At 44.8% G+C, this 19,076-nt stretch overlaps 1 protein-coding gene across 1 annotated transcript; it reads right to left on the bottom strand.

Moving 5' to 3' along the window:
- Window positions 1-1,111: 1,111 nt before the first annotated feature.
- On the bottom strand, window positions 1,112-18,998 carry URB2 (URB2 ribosome biogenesis homolog; the record flags this gene model as incomplete). Its single annotated transcript, XM_084285215.1, has 9 exons — window positions 1,112-1,795; window positions 6,146-6,285; window positions 7,628-7,718; window positions 8,466-8,708; window positions 9,640-9,750; window positions 11,048-11,208; window positions 12,252-15,636; window positions 17,569-17,745; window positions 18,873-18,998. 9 exons carry the CDS (start codon window positions 18,996-18,998, stop codon window positions 1,598-1,600), a joined length of 4,632 nt encoding a protein of 1,543 aa, XP_084141341.1. The 3' UTR covers window positions 1,112-1,597.
- Between the last annotated feature and the right edge of the window lie 78 nt (window positions 18,999-19,076).

The following is a 19,076-nucleotide window of genomic DNA, read 5'->3' as shown; positions in this document are numbered from 1 at the left end:
GTTTCAGCTTTGAAATAAAATACAGAAGTGGCACAGGACAAGCCAACAGTGGCAGGCACCAGGAAGCTGCCCTAGGCACTGCTTGGAGCCACCCAAGGGGGCCACCCGCCAGCAACCTGCCTGTGCTCTGCAGCCAGGGTTCCAGCAGAGATTTGTGGCGTGCCAGAAGCACCCAGCCAGGGCTGCAGCCAGCGGGCAGACCAGGAGGAGCTCCAAGGCTTTACAACATCAGGCACCCAGGTCTAGCTGCCCCACAGCACCGCTCACTTTTTCCATCTTTGCCACGTGGAGACTCCTGTGGCAGCCAAACTTCATCCTCTGGACTGGTGATGGCACTCCTCATGTCCCCAACAAGAAGCTTGGAGAAAAAGCCTGAATGCTGTGCAAAGACCATTCAGCAACAGCTGAAACATTGGCATGTTACCAACTTTTAACCACAAATGCAAAGGCCGCCACCAAAAGAGCTGCTATGAAGAAAATTAACTCCATCCCAGCCTGACATGGTACGTTCCAGTCTTCCTCCACATATATTTTAACACAGCTAATCACGTTAGAGTAACGAGGCCTAGCTACTAACTGTGTGCACATGTGAGGAGTTCCACCACTTACAAAAAAGTTTGGATCTTTACTCTCTACCATTCTCAACACAATAATCTTCAGTAGTTTGGCTAACGAGAGACAGTTATTTGATGAAGCTCCTACAGGCTCGAGTGTGGTTAATTTACCACAACTTATTACCGTCAGCTGGGTTGCAGTAAGTCCAGGGCTTGCTCTTAACCTAGAGTGAAAGCAAAGCAACAAGGCTCGGCTTAGACCAAAGAGGTCTCAGATAGGCATCGGTACCTAGCATTTATCACAAGCTAAAAATGCAATGTGAGAGCTAGCAGAGTTCAGATAACCAAGTGTAATTGCCTAATGACAGTAAATCGACCAGAGCTTTAAGTAATCAGTCTTTCTGATTATCAGGAGGATCGCAAGATACGTCAGTCGAGAAGGAAACTCAATAGGTCAGGTCGGGTTGCTCAGGATTGGACTCAGCAGCAAAAACAACCACGTAAAAATATAAGAGTTTTAATTAATTAATTTATTTTTTTTTACTATATTTCCACAGTATTGTGACAGTAGCCTACCACACAGCTGTGTGATAGTCACAAAGTTCCTCAGTAACAAATATGAAGTATCACCATACAAAAATATGCATCTAATTGCTTTAATTCTGCTTACCATGTAAGTGAGTTACAACCCTCAGAGGCTTTTACACTAGGTTATTGCTTCCACAGAAAGCACCGTGATGTGCCAAAGCCTGAAACCCAACATCTGCTGCCAAGACTGCAGCAAGCTCCCAGAAAGTTCGCTTGGGGGCTGCACAGGTGCAGCAGTTCTGCCATTCGTGGCACGGAGCAGGACAATCCTTCCTCCCTGATCCCCTTTTCCCCATTATGAAGGTTGGTTGTACAGAAAAAAAAATGCAACACATGCTTAAAGGACCCTCTTCAGATTTGATCTTACTCGTCATCCCAAAGCAAACTGAACTGAGGGTTTTCTGAGCACTGCTGGATCAACTCATAGCTGACCATGCAGCACCAGGCAGAATTCATCACGCAGTATATTTTTCCTCCCCCTGCTTTTTTGCTTTGTGGTAGCGGTTGTAATCATTGTACAGATCCTTAAAGACCTCCCTTACACCTGCTGGTAGCGACACATTTAAGAACTTGACGTCCCGCTCAATGCAAAGGTCAAGGATGTGATATATCCCCTCTGTGAGATGCTTCTTCACAGCTGGGTGCAAAGTCACCTACAAGAAGAACAAAACTGCATTAAACTTGAAGACAAAAAAAAAAAAAAAAAAGCATGGAAACACCCTTTCCATGGCCAGTGTACATTAAAAGTGCTGACAACATGTTATTGAATGCATGAGACCACCTGGAATAATCCATTAGATAAAATCCAGCATGTCATCTTGTGTAGCATTTTCCTGATTTTTGCAAATATATTTTGCAGAACAAGCATGTTCCTTGCAATAAAGTGCATGTGAGTGCTACTACACACATTGCTGCAGAGACAAAGACACTGATCATCTTTAGAAACAAGTGAAAAGTCCTCAGCAGGAAAACTGTAACTAAAATATTTGCCCTGGATTACACATTTCTATAGATTCTGTATATATCGTTAGCTGTATGCTCTGAAGTCCCAGTTTCAAACAAGCACTGACTTGAAGCTAGTCTATTGTTCACACTGGGTAATCAATCACTTAACAACTTGATATTTATCTAACAATTTGTATCTGAGGATTTGAACGTGTAAGGTTTAGTGAAAGAAGCTTTCTGAAAGCTCAGGAGATGTGCATTTCCTTGATCTGACATTGGAAATCAAGTACCTCACCTGAAGTCACGCAGAAAGCTGACGGCAGAACTGAGAATACAACCAAAGACCCCTGACTCAGTGCCCTGCTCCTGCCATTACCCCTGCCCAACCCCACAGCCTGCTAACCAGCCACTAACCAGGCTAGTTAACCAGGCCACTGGAGGTGGTGGACAACCCTGGAGTCCTCTGGTGCTCCACATAAACTGGAATTTGTCCCGTGCACACAAATCACTTGCTAAATGCTTCACTGCCTTAGGCAGTGCTGGCCTCTGGCATAATCACATTATTTTTGCAGCAGAACCACATCTTATCTTTGCTGAATCCCAAAATTAGCTTTATGCCTCCAGACCTAAGCCTCTGCACTCCAGGCCTGATGAAAATTACATAAAAGGCTGCCATTAAAATTCAGAGTTCTTTCTTCCTCAGGCAACTAATAAACTTTCCCCTAATGAAGTGCACTCCTAATCACTGTGACAAGCTCCTGCTCTCCTTCTGCCCTAAACACAAAAGAGAGAATATATTTTATTAGGGCTGCTAACATAACTTGGAAGAACATATAACAGGCATTAAAGCACATAAGCCTTTCTTTTGATCTCTGACCCTGAAGAGTTTGCTTGACCAAAAGTTTGTCAGCCGATCTATTAGAAGGTTTGTAAAAGATGTTATTTCGCCCTGCCATGCACTAAAGGAACAGAACAGCTGAGCATCACAGCTCCCAGCAAATGCATTGGGCTTGCTTCTCCCTCCACAGAGCAGAGAAGGGATTGCAGGGAATAAGGCGAGGGAGACACACAGCTATTGACGATATGGATTAGATGGCCCACTTGGGATGAGCAGATACCTCAGAGCTACAGTTAATGGAATTACATCCTTCACTTTGCAAACCAGCCTGCACCCGTGCCTTATTTGGGCCATTCCTGCTTTGCCGTGCAGTTTCCTATAAACACCCGCCAATAACACCATGGGAAGCAAAAGCAAAGATTTAAACAGCTGCCACTACTAGCTGGCACTTAATTATGCTTCTAAGTGTTTTATGGTCTATATAGTTAGCACAACCAATTTGTCAAGCATTACAGAGCTCTTGATGTGTGACATTAAGTGTGCGAAGAGATATTTCACTATTGCTGAATCAAGCAACAGCTCATACACAACAAGGGAAGAGCGCTGTCAAGAGTATGAAGGAAGCTAGAGATGCCACCCACTTCAGCAAGAAATCTTTCTAGGTTATCACAAAACAATTTGCAAGTATATTTATTTCCTGGTATAAAAAGGACACGCTGAGGGAACTATTACACAACTGCATTAGGAGCAAATAACTGTTTAGGCCAATGGTTTTAGTCTGCAGACCCTTAAAAATGGTTCCAGTAAGTGTGCAGATGCCTACGTGAAGATTTAAATTTATCAACAGCATGTTTTTCTCAGTGATATTTCACAGACACCCAAGGTCTTTGGACCATAGGCAGAAAGTCACTGATCTAGACTCGGATGAAATAAATGGCTAGAGTTTTTCTCTTCATCTGCAGAGCAACATAAAAGATATGTATGATATGTATATGCCCCTTTAGGACCAGCACGCTGAGTCCTCTCCTTCCTCTGATACCCACCAACTCTCACTAGGCTAATGGTGAAATAAATCACCACCTACTTGTGATCCATCTATTCTGTCAGAGACAGAAAACACCCCTTTGTTACAGCTTCTCACAGCTCACTACACAAATTCACCTTTCCACACTCAAATGCTCCACGCATACATTACCTATCTGCGGTTTCAACTATCATCCATCATTTTCCATTTATCAGCGAAAGCATTACACAAAATTTTCCTAAAATCTTGTGAGACTTTGTACTCAGTCTTAACACTGAATAAGTCTCCTTCTGACTTGAAAAAGTCAACTTAACTCAAAAGGTCATTTGATAATTCAAGCCAGGTCCCATTTGAGGAAAGGCTCCATATTCAGTGACGAACAGAATTCGGAGAAGTTCAGAGCAAGTTATATAGAGCAGTAGTCTTAATTTATCCCTAGTTTTGCTGGACTTCTGCATATACTGTGGCACTGAAACAGGCTACCAGGACAGCAGTCATGGCACCCAGCATGCTGGAGTTCAAGAAGCATTGGGACAATGCTCTTAGACCTATGGTTTAATTTTTAGGTAGTTCTGGGTGGAGCCAAGGAATGGACCTTGGGAGTCCCTTCCATTATGGGATATTTTCTTCTGTTATCTCCAGGTGCTGTCTGCCAGAGGCTCCAGGTGCCGTCATGCTCCTTGGCTATGGTGCAAAGCACATTTTTTACATCTTGTCCTGTCCAGACTGGCTCAAGGGCTACTGCATGAATTGCCTGGTTTAATTTGCTCATAGGCTTGTGGCTGGCTGTTCAGGGCCCCCTTTGAAATCATTCTCCTTCCAGGTCACTTGACAGAGAGGACTTACAATCAGACTGTAACTTGGAATATGCATTCAGACTGTACACTTGGAAAATCCATTTTCCAAAAACCCACAACACCTAAGAAAGCTTGTGCTTGTTTGCTGTTAGTTTGTAGAGACAGCTGTTACTTACTAATCATATCCACTGGGATCTGATGGCACCCATCTTGCTATTTTATTCTTAAAAACTGGTTCTCCTGTGCAGGTCCTTTGACCATATTTTGATTTACGGCAAAACCAAATTACAGAAGAATGTGAGGTTCAGACTAGAAAACAGCTTTCAGGTGAGCTTCAGACTAGATATTAGGAATAGGCTTTACACTGGAGCAGGCTTTTTAGTCAGTGGCTGATGCCCCATGCCTGTCAATTTTCAAGAGGCATTCAGGTAATAATATGCTTTAATTTTTGGTTAAACCTGAAGGGTCAGGCAGTCAGACCCTATTCTGTAGGTCCCCTCCATTCTAATAACCAACACACCAGGAACAGTAAGTAACTGACATATCCTATTGTTTTACTCCCAAACCCCTGAAAAAAGCCAGGTAGGCAACAGAGAAGGCAGCTGAGTTTAAGCTTCAGTTTTCATTACTTACACTGCTTAACATAATCCTTTAGAAACATAGAACCAGTTAGGATATTTTTGTGGAAGGCCTAAAGAAGACTACAATTAATTTCTCTATTTTTGGCCCATGTCCAGGCCTGAGCCACAAATAATCAGTTTGCAGGTGCTGACAATGCAGGCAGCATTCAAATCCTCGTGAAATTTAAACCATTAGGTTGGAGGGAATGACAAGTTGAATTTAAGTCTGGATGTGAGAAGCTGCTGACAGGCTCTGGCATCAGTAATAGCAGGAATAGCTGTTTTCAGTAAGGATACTAATGATACCTTTGGTGTGGAAGGAGAATTACTGAAGAGCCAACAATTCCCCAGCTTGGTAACTTTTTTCCTTTCACTCATTCATTTAACTCAGACTAAAAGAGAGTTTCATGAAGGATTTTCCTTCATTACTTTGCCTAGACGGGGCTCTAACAGACATCAGGCCTGGACAACTGACACTGCCTGGGAGAAGAACCTGAACTACCACATGAAGAAAAAAACAAGACTCAAAACATGATAGAAAAAGCAAAAGTTCTGTAAATAAGTATTGCATTGTTTTATCTAACACACACACACACAAAAAAAAAAAAAAAAAAAAAAAAACACACAACCCACTGCCCACTCCTTTAGAAAGTTTTTAGGAGCTGGGCGTTATCCCAGTTCTTAAGTCCCTGGATTCTCAGGGATTTGGACCAAAACTGTATCCCCATGAGGCACATGCCAATACCATGGTGCTTTTAAAGCTGATGAGAATGTATTACCTTCTGCAATTCAGTCACGTACTGAGCCACAATGAAAGCAGAAAACACAGTGAATTCCTCTGTTTTTGCAGCAATGTGACTATACATCCGTTCCACTAGGTGTGCACACTTCAGTATAACTTCAAAGTCATCTGTGTTGCCTGAAACAGAGAGCAAGTTGCAGTCTGGTATTTGAGGCTTTAAAATACTACTTAAAAATATTAAGCAATCTTCCATGATTCTTTAACTACACAAAGCCAACATCTGCTTGCCCATTTTATCTTATTTTCTTATCAAGCCACAGCTGAGAGACCCCCTCCCATGCTCACAACACACCATACACATCTCTTACAATGGCTAGTTTGTAAGAGCACACTAATTCCAACTTCATACACACTGCAATGCTAGAAGTATTTGTTAGACATGCTGAGAAGTGAAAGCAGCAACTATGATCCCTGCCATAATTCAGTCCCAGCTAGCACTGTGGAGGTGAAACCAAGGAAACTGGAAAATCATATTCTCTACCTGACAGAAAATCAGAAGACGTCTCTTAGAAACAGCATAGTAAAAAAGCTTTCTAATGGCATTTACTATGTGCAGTACAAGAGAAGAAGCCACATCACTGGAGACTGGAGAGAGCACTTGAATTCACTCTTTCAGTAGGCAGTGAATGAGGAGAATCAACACAAACAAGAAGGGAAATCTAGAAGTCATTTTCATGTTATTTTTTATGCAAATAAAACAATTCTGCCAAGATAAACAGCATGTTTTTTATTTTGAGGATGCCATGTAATGATACGTTTTCTGTGACTATTGTCTCACATACACACATTACAGAATGCAAATTCTCTAACAACTTCCAGTAGAGTCCTTTTTTTTTTTTTTTTTTTTTTTTGAGATACTTGAGCCTGTAACTTGAAATCCTTGACCACACAGATATATCATCTAATTCCAACATATACTAAAGATATGTAATGCCTTGGCTTTATGCTTAGCATAGACTAGTGAATATTCAGGTCTGAAGTAAATGGTTTCAGTCTCAAGAAGCTCCAGAAGCTCCATTCAGCACGACCAATTTGGGGTTATCACTCAGGTGTGCTAACATGTATCAGCAGAGCTCACAGCCACCCTGCTATAAATGTCTACACTACTTTCAGGAGCAAAAGTTGATAGGAAGAGCTGAAATTGGACACAGCAAGCCTTACTGGTTCCTGACCACTTGCCAGCCAGTTAGAGAAGAATACCTTACTCCCCCAAAAGCAGTGTTGTCTGGATGCAGCTCCAAAGGAGGCCTAGTTATCTTTTGAAGTCCAAGATGCTACGAAGCTCATCCTCAAATTTACATGCAAGACATGTAAATTTGGGACTGATGGTTTCCATGCCACAGCTAGGTTTCGAGGACTTTCCTTTTGGTGTCAGACTGCCTTCTTCTGCAACTCCTCTTGCAGAACACACAAAATTATTATGTGTATATACAGTGTGAAAATGGAAAAGATATGGTACCTCTGTCTCCTCTCTGCCGTCCTTCATGCATGACAGAAGCAACCAGGCGATGAAAACTGTTCAGAAAAGATGGTGCAGCTTTCAACATCACCTGCAAAAACGTGAAATAAAAACACCTGAGATTACGTAGTAAAGGCAGTGGAGAGGGCAGATGTACACTACCCCATAGTCGGGGGGAAATCAATTCCTGTGAAGGAGACTATAAAGCTTACACAGGTGTCAGGAGCACAGACTATCTTTTCATTCTGCATCTGTACAGAATCTAGCACATGAGAATCCTGGAAAACTACACTCCTGAGTGTATTCAAATATAAGTAACAAGTAAACATCACGTTTCCTTTTTGCTTTCACCCCTATCTGCCTCTTCTTTGCATGAGCACCCCTGACCCTGTGCAAGCCCTGGCATGCTTTCACCTTCCCATGCCAGCAGGCTGACAAGAACACCCAGATGATACAAAGTCTGAAGGTCACCAACTTCTAACATGCCCAAGCCCCATTTTCAAAGGCCTGAAAAATCTTGGTCTCCCGTGAGACCGATTTGCTGGACCCTGAGCTATTTTTGCTTCCAGAAGTCAAACTGCATGGGATGTTTTATTTTAATCTAGCATCAGGTTTATAAGCAATCTGCTGCCAAAGACTAACAAAGAAGGCCTAAAACAAAGGAGGAGAGCAACTGACAGGAGGTGACTTCAAAGCTTTTAAAGAACAAACTGTACAAAGTACTTATATACTACAAGGGGAAAGTGTATCAAAACCACTCTTTAAAAGTTTCTCATCACCAGCTTCTGTCTTGGTTCTTGACTTTTTTTCCCCTTCTCCTACCACCCCGGAGATATACCTTTGGATGGCACTGCACGACAGAGAACAGCACTTCATGGACTCCCAGAAAGACACTGCCATAGTCTTCGGTCTTCAGATGATCCAGAGGGATGGTGAGGAGAATATTGAATGCCAATGCAACGTGGTGCGGATTCAGGAGAACCCTTTCTCCTTGCCTTAGCAGAGCTGCTGCAGTCTCCAGAATAGGCACAACTATGGTGGCAGTCAGTGACTGGTCCTGGCAGGCCTCTTTGGTTTGCATCTACACAAGGACAGGACAAAGAGGGAGTGCATTAGCCACCCATTGCAAGCATTCAAACACCAGACACTATAATGCTCTAACTTGAGTCAACAGGACAAGACTGGTGCAAGCTGGGCTGCAGGGAGACTCCTTCATTTCAGTAGTTTTGGTATAACTGCACCCTGGGCAGAGGATGCACGTGATGCATTTCAAGCAGGCACTGCTCTGAGTGTGGAACTATACCTGTTTCCCAGTCCCCTGACAAGGTGGAAAGGCTACAGCAACCCGCACCTCCCCACAAGTGTACCAGTCCAGTTCTCTCTTGCCCAAGCATGCCAATCTAACAAAAAGGGCAGAAATTACAAGCTCAGTTTCCTGGTGCTGCAGAGCAAATCCTGGTCTAGAGACACCATCACCAAGACAGAAGGAAAACCTACATCACTAGGTTTGCATGCTGGACAATCAAGGACACAAAAACTGGATTTGGTTACTGCCAATTAAGTTTCCTATTCTAAAGTCAGTGACTTTTTTTTTTTTTTTTTAATATGAGTACTTTTTTCTTTTTGTTTTGCTGTCATTACTGTCTGCTGTAACACATGGCTGATAGTTTCCTTCTCTTTTGGACAGGAAGGAGGAGGATAGGAGACCCAGACATATCCGCAGCCTAACAAGCCTCTCCCAAACTCCAGGTTACACAGTTCAGCCCCAGAAAATTACTGATAAGAAACGTCTGACCTACACATTGCACCCACAGGGAGAGACTCACTTCAAGAAGGAGAGGAAAGATCTACAGGAGACAGTGCCATAGTGCTGGTGAATCTGATAGGGGTTTGTCTAGCATCCACAGTTGTTTTGCTCCCATATTCCTCTGTGCTGAGTTACAGATGCAATCACTACAGACTCCAACAAATAAAAGGGATAGGTAATGAAGTTACAATAAATAGATACTTACAGCTAAAGCTGTGATTATCTGCGGGCTGGCAAACCAGAAAGCTTTCTCTTTGTCTCCACTTAATGGGCAGCTGAGCACCAATTTGATTAGCATAATAGCTGACAATACTTCCTGCAGAAAGCAGATTGACAACCAGTCACAGGTACAAGACTCACTGGCTCCTCTCAAGTACAAAAGAGCCCTTTCAAGGAAAGTGACAGTTTTGAGTATTACCAGAGCCTTGATACATGGAAGTCCTCCTACCAACACATCTCTTTAGAAATCGTGATGTAATCAGCAGCTCAATGAAATTCTTTGTGCCGAGGGCAGCACTGGCCCAAATGTCCTGACACTGCATTTATTTTAGAGTCGACTTACTGTACAAAAAGGTTTGAAGTGGTTTTTAAGAAAGGAAAGCCTTTTTTAACTGCCACTACACAAGAGAGGGAAGCAGGGGGAGTACAGGGATACTGGTACACTAAGAATGCTGCATTCAGCAGCAAGGTGGGTTTGGTTTTGTTTAAAAAAAAAAAATAATAATTCTGACCATTAAGCCAAACTGATTAAAGAAACATACTACAAGCCAAAACAAATAGGTCTTATCAGTGTGTATCAACCCCAGAGTGCACACATACATATTCCAATGCTTATGGTGGCTGGACTTAGAGGCATACACAGGAATTCCAGATACACTTTGAAAAACAGGTATCAAGAATCAAGGTGGCATAGTCACATCTATTTCTGACAAGTACAACCGAATCAGATAAACCCTGATTTTAATCCCAGTTTTGATCTCAGGTCACTGGGCCTTCTATGAAGGGAGCAGCTGGCTTTTTAACCTCAAGTGTTCTGGGTGTTACCAGTACTGCCTAAGCTTCTCTGGAGAAAGACATAGTATTTAAAAAGCTACTGAGCAGTATCTTGTTATTACAGAGTAAAAGTCATTACAGAGACAAATGCTGAAAGCATGGGCACAGTTTTGGTTTTATTTAAAACTACTAACATATTTAAGAATGGCATGCCTTTAGCCCTGTTAAGAGCCATAGACAAACAGTGGTTAACCTCACTGACTGCCAGTGTCTGCTGTGCTACAGCTCTGATCAGCAAGTAAAAAAAAAAATTTCAGCATCACGTATAACATCAAAGACACAATTTCTGCTGACAATACAAGGAATTAAGGCTATTGAGTCCTTAAACTAGATGGAAAGACTTTCCAGGAAATTTCCATGACCCTTCCACCTCTCTCAGTTTATGTCCAGAACGCCACACAACCCACTTACCAAGCCCTTAATCACGTAGAGTTATTTGACTCAACCATAAAGCAGAAAGAGGAAAAAATCTTTAACCAGATGTCATTCAGCTAACACATTTCTTCAAGTTAGAGAAAACTGAAGAAAGAACTTGACAATAAAACAAGCTCATTCCTTACTTTAGCCTTCTGTTGCCAAATGGTCTTCACCTCAAGCCCCTGCAGCACCAGCCTCATGATGGCATAAAACTCCTCGGCAGAGCAGCTTCCCAGCAGCTGGGCGAGCACCTCCGTCAGCTCTGGCTCTATGCTTTTAATCATCTGGATTGTGATCGCAGGACCTGCACATTCAAGAGACACAAGCATGGCTCAATCAATTCCCCAAGACAGGGACCTCCACAGGTTAGAACAGGGGAAATCAAACCTTTAGACAGCTCTGTGCATGCTTTTTCACCACTTGAAGGCACAGAGAACCCCATGAATTCCCTTCTCACACACACACTAGTGCAATGCATTACCATTTTCAGGAATTTACTACCCTGGAGTTTACAGAGCAGTCGTCATACCAATAAAAAGCCCTCAGCAGCATGGAAAGGCTTCTTAGTTCTACACGTATCCACTGGATTTGTGTCAATGCTGAAAGAGCCTTCTTCACCAGGAATCTGTATTTCAACTTACTTAATGCTTAACACATTTATTAAAGATTCTTATAGCTTTTACAGTGATTAATTATCCCTCCAGGCTAGAACACTTCACCAATGTTCAGTAAAGTTAGGCACAGGATGAGAGAGAGAAGTCAGCAGAAAAAAAAGAGAGAAGTCAGCAGAACGATTACAGCAATTGACACCTCCTCATGGTCCCTAGTCCTGGTGTGAAACCCCTGCCCTCACAGAGCAAGAACAGATTTTCCTGCCATTTCTAGCCCCAGCTCTTTATTTGATGGGGATAAAGGGTCTGATTTGCCAAACTCCCCCTGATTTTAACAGAATTACCGGTGTTCAGCAACCTTAAAATCCAGTATTTCTGACAGTAAGCCAGTACTGTTTGAAGATTTCTAAAATAAACAAGCAAAAGTTATCCTTCTTTTCAGTGCAACACACAATAGGGAACTGTGAGATGCAGAAGACATGCACGTTTACAACATCCAGAAGATCCTTACCAGATTAGATGGCTGCTGTGGCCCAGGTACCACAACACTGCCTCCTTGAAAATTTTCTTGTTATGTATTTAAAAAAAAGGATAGCTTACTGATTTAACACAAGCAGAATTTTTAAAAAGCTGTATATTTTGCAAAAGTTTGTGTGTGTTTTTTTTTGTTTTGTTTTTAAACTTGCCTCTATCCTGCAAAATTAGCAAAGGAAGTGAAGAAAAGGAGTTTTCATACCAGCAAGAAGCTTGTTTATAGCGAAAACAACAGTGACTGCAGTTTCTTTCCCAGGACACAGCTCCGGCACCGAGCAGAAGACAGTCAGGAACCGCAAGGCAAACTGAAGGAACTGCAAGTGGCCTCCTGCAGAGGGCAGCTCTCTCAGTATCTGAGAGTAAAACTTCTGGTACAGTTCAACACGGGACGGCTCCAGAAACCCACTGGGCTCCTCGGGATTCTTCTGCCAGCCTTTTGTGACAGCATGGCTCAGATCTGCCTTGAGAAGAGTCGTGACAGATGGTATAAACGCTACAGGCAAAGGCTGGTTTTGGGTGTTACTCTGAACACCGTGTTCAACAGTTCTTCCCATCTGCTGGACTACTGGCTCCAGCAAAGCAGACAGTATGTCTGTAGACTGCAGCTTCTTCTCTGGCTGCTGCTGAAGGTAGAGCGTGAGGACATGACACAGAGTGGTGAATGACACGAGCAGTAACTGCTCAGCTGCAGGATTCCAGTTTTTACAGCATGTGCTTTTGTCTGCACCAACACCTGGCTTGCAGCTCACCAGGAAAGACATGAATTTTTCCAAGTTAAGCCTCGTACTTTGCCTTCTTTCAACAATCATGTGGAGAAAATGCTCCAAAGAGGCTTGGACTTCCTGGAGATACTCTGCCCATATAGGATCAGTCAAAGTATCACTGAAGAATTTGCTAACTGTAAGCTGGGAGGTTATGACAGCTTCCAGAACATCGCTGGCATGAAAAACCTTAAAAACAGAGTTGGCATTCCTGCCAGCTTGCAGGCACCTCAGGAGGTGGAAGCAGGTACGTAAAAATTTCAGAGATAACTGCTTGCTGCAAGAGGCGCTGGCCCTGGTATTGGCTACCAGGGACAGCAGCACCAGAAAACACCGGTTACAGTCAGAGGGAAAAAGGCTGTCCAGCTTCAGAAGAGAAGTAATTTCTAGCAAGCCCAGGCAGCTTTCTAGCTGGCTTTCCTTCAGGATGACAGGGGAACCAGTTTTTGTTAACTGTAAGATACACTGGGCAACTTTCTCCAGGGTTTTCCACAACAAACTGAGCTCCTCCTTCGGCTGATTGTTTCCTGGTGGTGCTTCTACCACACCAAAAGGTTTGGAAGGAGCCAGGATTTCTTCATGCCACGAGATATTACCTGCAGACAGCTGCTGAAGTGGCAGACCTACCGAATCCCTAGCAGCAGAGGGCAGCACCCGAGTGAACTGATGAATAAGGCTGGTCAGAAAAGCACAATGCAGAACCTTCATTTCTGGGAGAAAGGGACTGTGCATGAAGCTGAGACAGATCTTTCCGATGCTGATGGAAGGCTCCTGGTCTGTAGCAGCTTCCTGAGCTCTGGTCAACACTAACGCCTCCAGAAGCACATCTGCAATGTACCGTACATCTTTCAGGGAAATATATGGCAACAGGATAGTCAGGTTGGAGATGACAAGGTGCCAGTGCGCTGTGGGGTAAGTAAGCTCATTTATTGTGCTGATATCTCCATCCCATGGTTGGGATTCTTCCCTGTTCATGGCAGCTCTCCCAGCTTCCAGGATGAAAGCTGCAGCACACTGCAAGGCCTGTACGTCACCATGAGCCTGCATTAAAATCATCTTCATTTTCTGAAGCGTGAGCAGTTCTAAGCAGTATTTACCAGTGGAGGCAAAACTACTCGCAAGTTCCACGACTCTCTCCCAACACTGCTCTTCCACACCAGGGAAGAAAGCTGAAACGTCCCAGGGCTTTGCAGCAGACATAGCAGCAGCACCAGCATTTTCAGGCAATGGAGACTCATATTTGGTGCAGCTAATAGCAAACAAAGCATCTACCTCAATCCAGGTGTAAATGAGGAGGAAAGCAGAGTCACTGGCCTTTCTTAGCCAAAGGTCTGGCTCCTCTTCCTCTCTCCCAGGAGCCTGCAGCAGCTCTATCAGCGGCTGAATTACTCCCTCCTGCATCTTGGCCAGCAGACCCTGGGTGCGAAGGACCACAGGGGCAGGAGTGATATCATCTAGGCTCCCCATGTTGAAGAGAAAAGCATGCAGCACCGAGCTGACTGACATCAGCTTCAAGGCCATGTCAGCAGACCCTTCAACAGCAGGAACCAGGATCTGGCACTTCTCCACTAAGAGACCCACAATGTCCAGAACCTGGTTGGGCGGCAGCTCGAGGAGGCACTCCCGAAGCTTTACTGTCAAGCCAGCAGACAAGACGGGCAGCCTCAGTTCATCGACAGCGGGCCAGCAGATGACTGTCAGCACCTCCTCAAAGAGCCGTGGAAACTGCCGCAGCTTGGAGTATGTCTGAAACACGGCGTGGAGGAGAGCCTCCTGGGGCTTCTTCGTACGTAGCTCAGCGACCTTGGCATCCACCCAAGCAGAGGCCACCAAGTCAACCAGGTCTGGCTCTATTATGAGGTGGTTTAAGGATATCAAGAGCTTGAGACACCTGAACCAAGCCGGGATGGAAGCTTGGGAGTGACTCAACAACATCTGCGCCAGCTCACGGTAAAACCCAAACTGCACCTCCTTGTGCCGGATGCGGTCGCTGGCAACATTGTAGATATCGCTGCTCAGCACCAAGCTCAGAAGCTGCTCCAAAGCAAGCAGCTCCGTGCTCCAGTCTGCAGGGGTCAGCGCGTCCTCCCTCGCTCCTTGCTGCAGGCCCGAGAGCCTGAGGCAGCCATACAGCCTGCTGAGCATGTGGAAACACACCAGGTGGTTTTCTGCTTTGCAGTAGGAGTCCAGAAAGAGTTTATACAGCAGGGACACCGAACCAGCCACCACCGCTCCATGGATGGCAGGTTCACAAAAGCCACTGGCCAGCTTGGTCTGCACGGTGTTTACTGGTAGCAAGAGGCTTTTCAGAGCTCCTTTCTTCTTCTCCTGGAGCTCCCGTTCCGGCAGCAGCTCCTCTTTGTAGGATGAGAAGAGCTCAGGCTGGAATAACCCAGCCCGCAGCAGCGTTTCCACTTGATTTCGGATTTCCCTGCTTAAGTGCTGACGCACGTGGCTGTCATCGGCCTGCATCCAGCTCCTCGTGGTCAGCAGGTGCCTCAGGAGCAGGCTCGGCTGGAGCAAATGACTTGCCACTTGCCCAAACACCCGATTTGGGTTGGTTTGCTGCCTCTGGATCAGGAGGTACTGAGCAAAGGTGAGGTGGAGGATGCTGAACAACTGGGAGTCCACAGCGTCATCAGAAGCCAGCTGCTGACACGCCAGCTCAGCGAGCTTGCTGAGGAGATCAACCAAGAGCTCACACTTTGCTGTGTAAATGATGGAGAGTGAAGGAGTAGAAAGAATGCCACTGGAGCAACTCAGCAGCGTGCCAATGTTTTGCTGTGTTTTTTGGGAACAGGCCTCTGATAGCCTTTCATTGATGACCTGAAGGTTGAAAGAAAAGAAAAAAAGTTGATTTTGTACACAAAGACACAGCTCACCATAATGAACTGATGTCATCTTCTAGGAGCTCTGGCTGCAAGCAGGAACCACCAGGGACCTGCTAACAGTTGCTGCTGGGCTTCTCATATTATACATCTCAAACTAGGAACTCCTCTGGCCAAAACTGTGTCCCCTCATTTGTTTGCTAAACAGGATGTATGTGGAACCACTCGTTCAGTATGAGCATTACCAACAACAGGGCAAACTGGACATATTTGATCCTAATAAATAATCTGCAGAAAGAGAGGAGAGAGAAAATTCCCTCCCTTCTTGCAAGGTCCCCCAAATTGTGTTCCAAACAAATTAAAACAAAGAAAAAAAAATCCAACTTTTGATCCAAGAAGTCTACCATAAGCAAGCATGTCTATGACTAAATACCATTGTTCCCTTCTAATAAAACCCAAAGTTTCCTGTACTGATACCTGGAAGACGAGCATCCTCTCTCTTCTTTGAGAGATTCACAGTTCTAAAGAACTGAAGTTTAATCAAATTTTCATGTCCCTTCCTTTTCTCAAACTTTGTGCTGATTTCCCTACACTTTTCTCCTTTAATTTCCCTTTTATCTGCTCCCTTTTCTCATCTCCAAATAGTTTTGTCTTTAAGCTACTCCAGCCTACTACCCAATCAGACAGACATGTTTAAATTTGCACACTTGCACTGTAACTTCTCTGGAGCACAGCCCCTCTCATCAAACCAATTTTCTGTAGTTTGCAACTCAATTTCTGCAGGTAGACAGTCTTCTCCCGTTTCCTTCCAACCAGAGCACAACTGAAAAGGTCATTTTTTCCAGCCATTTTGACTGCCAACACAGCCATCCATTAATTTTATCATCTCTGTAATCACGCAGCTGAATAAAACTATCGGGTTCGATTTTGAACAAAGTTCAATTGTAACTGAAGTCTCCCCCATCTATTTTCATCTGAGACTAGAATAATGATGATTAAGATCAATAATGATTTGATGTCACTACTAAACTGGTTTAACTTAGTGAGCAACATAATACTTTAAATGGGAAAGCTGTGAGACAAAACAGGGTTTCAGCTGACAAAAAAAAAAAAAGTCTCCTGCTCCCCGCTCTCCTGCTTCACAGCCAGCCTTTCATCTGGGAACGTGACTCTTATTTCCAGTACAGCACAATAACATGTACCCAGATTCATGCAGGGTTCTTCAGATGAACAGAAACCGGGGAGAACTGTGCCAGAAACCCAACACGTGCAAGATGTGTACCAATGAGTATGGGTTAAAGCCCTTTTGATCTCCCACACACATAAAGAGATAGCCCAGAGAAGCATAGATGTGGATGTGGCAGTGCACAAAGTTGGTCTGCTGGGGAGAGAGAGGGTTCTTAGCTCAGAGGAGAAGGGGAAATGAAAAGGGCATCTCGTTCAGAATCATCATAAAAAGTTGCAAGTTCCTAGACAGGGCCTGCTGAAGAGCACGTCACTCTGCATAAGTACTCATGCCAAACACACTGATGAGCCTCACGTTCAGGGAAAAATCTCTCCTTCCCAGGCAGAATAATAATATAAACAGTTATTAATATACAATAATAACATACGTCAATGAGCCTTTACTTACCTATTGAAATACGTAAACCAGTTCCTTCTCAGACAGTTTGGAGAAGTTAAAGACACAGGGGCAGATTAACTTGGAGGTTACTATTAGAATGCTCTGCCATTTTCAGTCTTAGTTCTGCACAAACACAAACTGTATTGCAGAACAGAAATAGGAAAGTTTGTAGTAAAAGTCCTAAAAACCATCAGCTTTATTATTATTTATTTCATACAACACCCTACACTGCAGGGAAGGGTCACGTATTGTAGAAGACAGGCACTGCTATTCAACATATTACAAAATACCCACAGTTTTAGTTACCTGTGCAATTGAAAAGCTGAGAGTGATCGTCTTCCCACTCTTTAACAGATTCTGTAGTCTTCTACTGCGGATAACATCATCTAGATACGCCCAGAGCTTCTCGACAATTTCATCCTCCAGATCAAGCTTCTTATTGTAGTATGAAACCAATGTATGGCTTACCCAATCAAGTAATACCTGTTAACAAAAGGGAAGAAAGAAAGTGAAAACGTGACAAAAGTAGTACCTCTTCACAACTGCAGCACTTGGGCCATGAGAACTGCTTTATATCTGAGTAAAACAGGCACTGAATAAGCAGAAAACTTCACTTTTGAAGGTTTCAGTCAAGGCCTAAATTCCTAAAACCTTTAATTTTTAATCCAGCATTGGCCCCGTGCTCCCCTGAACCTTCTCAAGACAGCTTTCAGGAGCCGACATCCTAATGGCTTTGCATCAGCTTCTTCAGCAGAGGCTGAAAGTCTGATTGTAGTTATTAATGATTGTTGTTGTTAATGAGCAAGGGCAATCTTTTGAATCAAAGGCCTGAAATCGTGGAATAGAGTCACAGAAGGGCTCAGGCTGGAGGAGACCTTAAAGAAATCTGAGATTATCTTTGCTTTCTGACACTTGGTGTGCCTCTCAGATCTTCCTTTGGGCAGGTTCAGATTTACCATATAGAAATCCAGGCCTGGGAACTTAGAGGTGCAGAATGAAAAAGGTTGAAGGCTACTGATTTGCAGTGTTGATTTCAAAATAGGGTGTGTGGCTACATGTATTAACCTAAGTAACTTAAAGGACGGGAATGCCAAACACTGGTGTCAGACGGTGCAAACCCTGGGTTCCCACAAGACCACCGGGCTGGAGGCGCAGCACAAGCTGCCCTTGTTTAAGGGAAACACCGACCTTTAGGGTGCAAACCAGAGAGCTGAGGGGAAAGGCCTGGAGCTGCTGGAGGCACCCACAGCTCCGGTCAGCTCTCGCACCCTGAAGCTCTGCTCCCACCCAGCTCCGACCCAGCCGCAGGCTGCGCAGGGGCTCAGCGGGCACATCCCACAGGGCAGCTCTGCAGGCAGCGGCTTCCCCTGGAGCCACGAGGCGCCGCACACGTGCTGCCCGAGGGGCTGCCTCTCCGTGCCTTATCGCAAACCCTCCTGCCGATAAACCCCGCCGGGACGTTTCCCCGCAGCACCAGCAGCTGCGTGCGCGCTCCCACCCGGCACCCACCCCCCCGCGGCGGCCAGCTGGGTGCCGGGAGCTGCTCCTGGAGGAGGAGGAGGAGGAGGAAGAGGAGGAGGAGGCTTCCCCTTCCAGCCGGGCACCCCTACCTGCTCCTTGTTGGGCAGCACGCACTGCTGCGACACCCAGGCGAAGCGGGCGAGCTTCACCTTCTCCCCCCACGGCGTGCGGCCGCTCTTCAGCTTCAGGTGCACGCCGGAGTACACGGCCGCCATTTCACCGCTCCCTCCCTCCTCCTCCCCCGGCCCTCGCGGTCCCTCCCCGGCTCCCTCGCCCCGTCCCGTCCCGTCCCG

The sequence above is a fragment of the Netta rufina genome (assembly GCF_964035555.1).
Source record: "Netta rufina genome assembly, chromosome: 3".
NCBI classification, from domain to species: Eukaryota; Metazoa; Chordata; class Aves; order Anseriformes; family Anatidae; genus Netta; species Netta rufina.
This window is presented reverse-complemented; position numbering and strand designations above follow the sequence as displayed.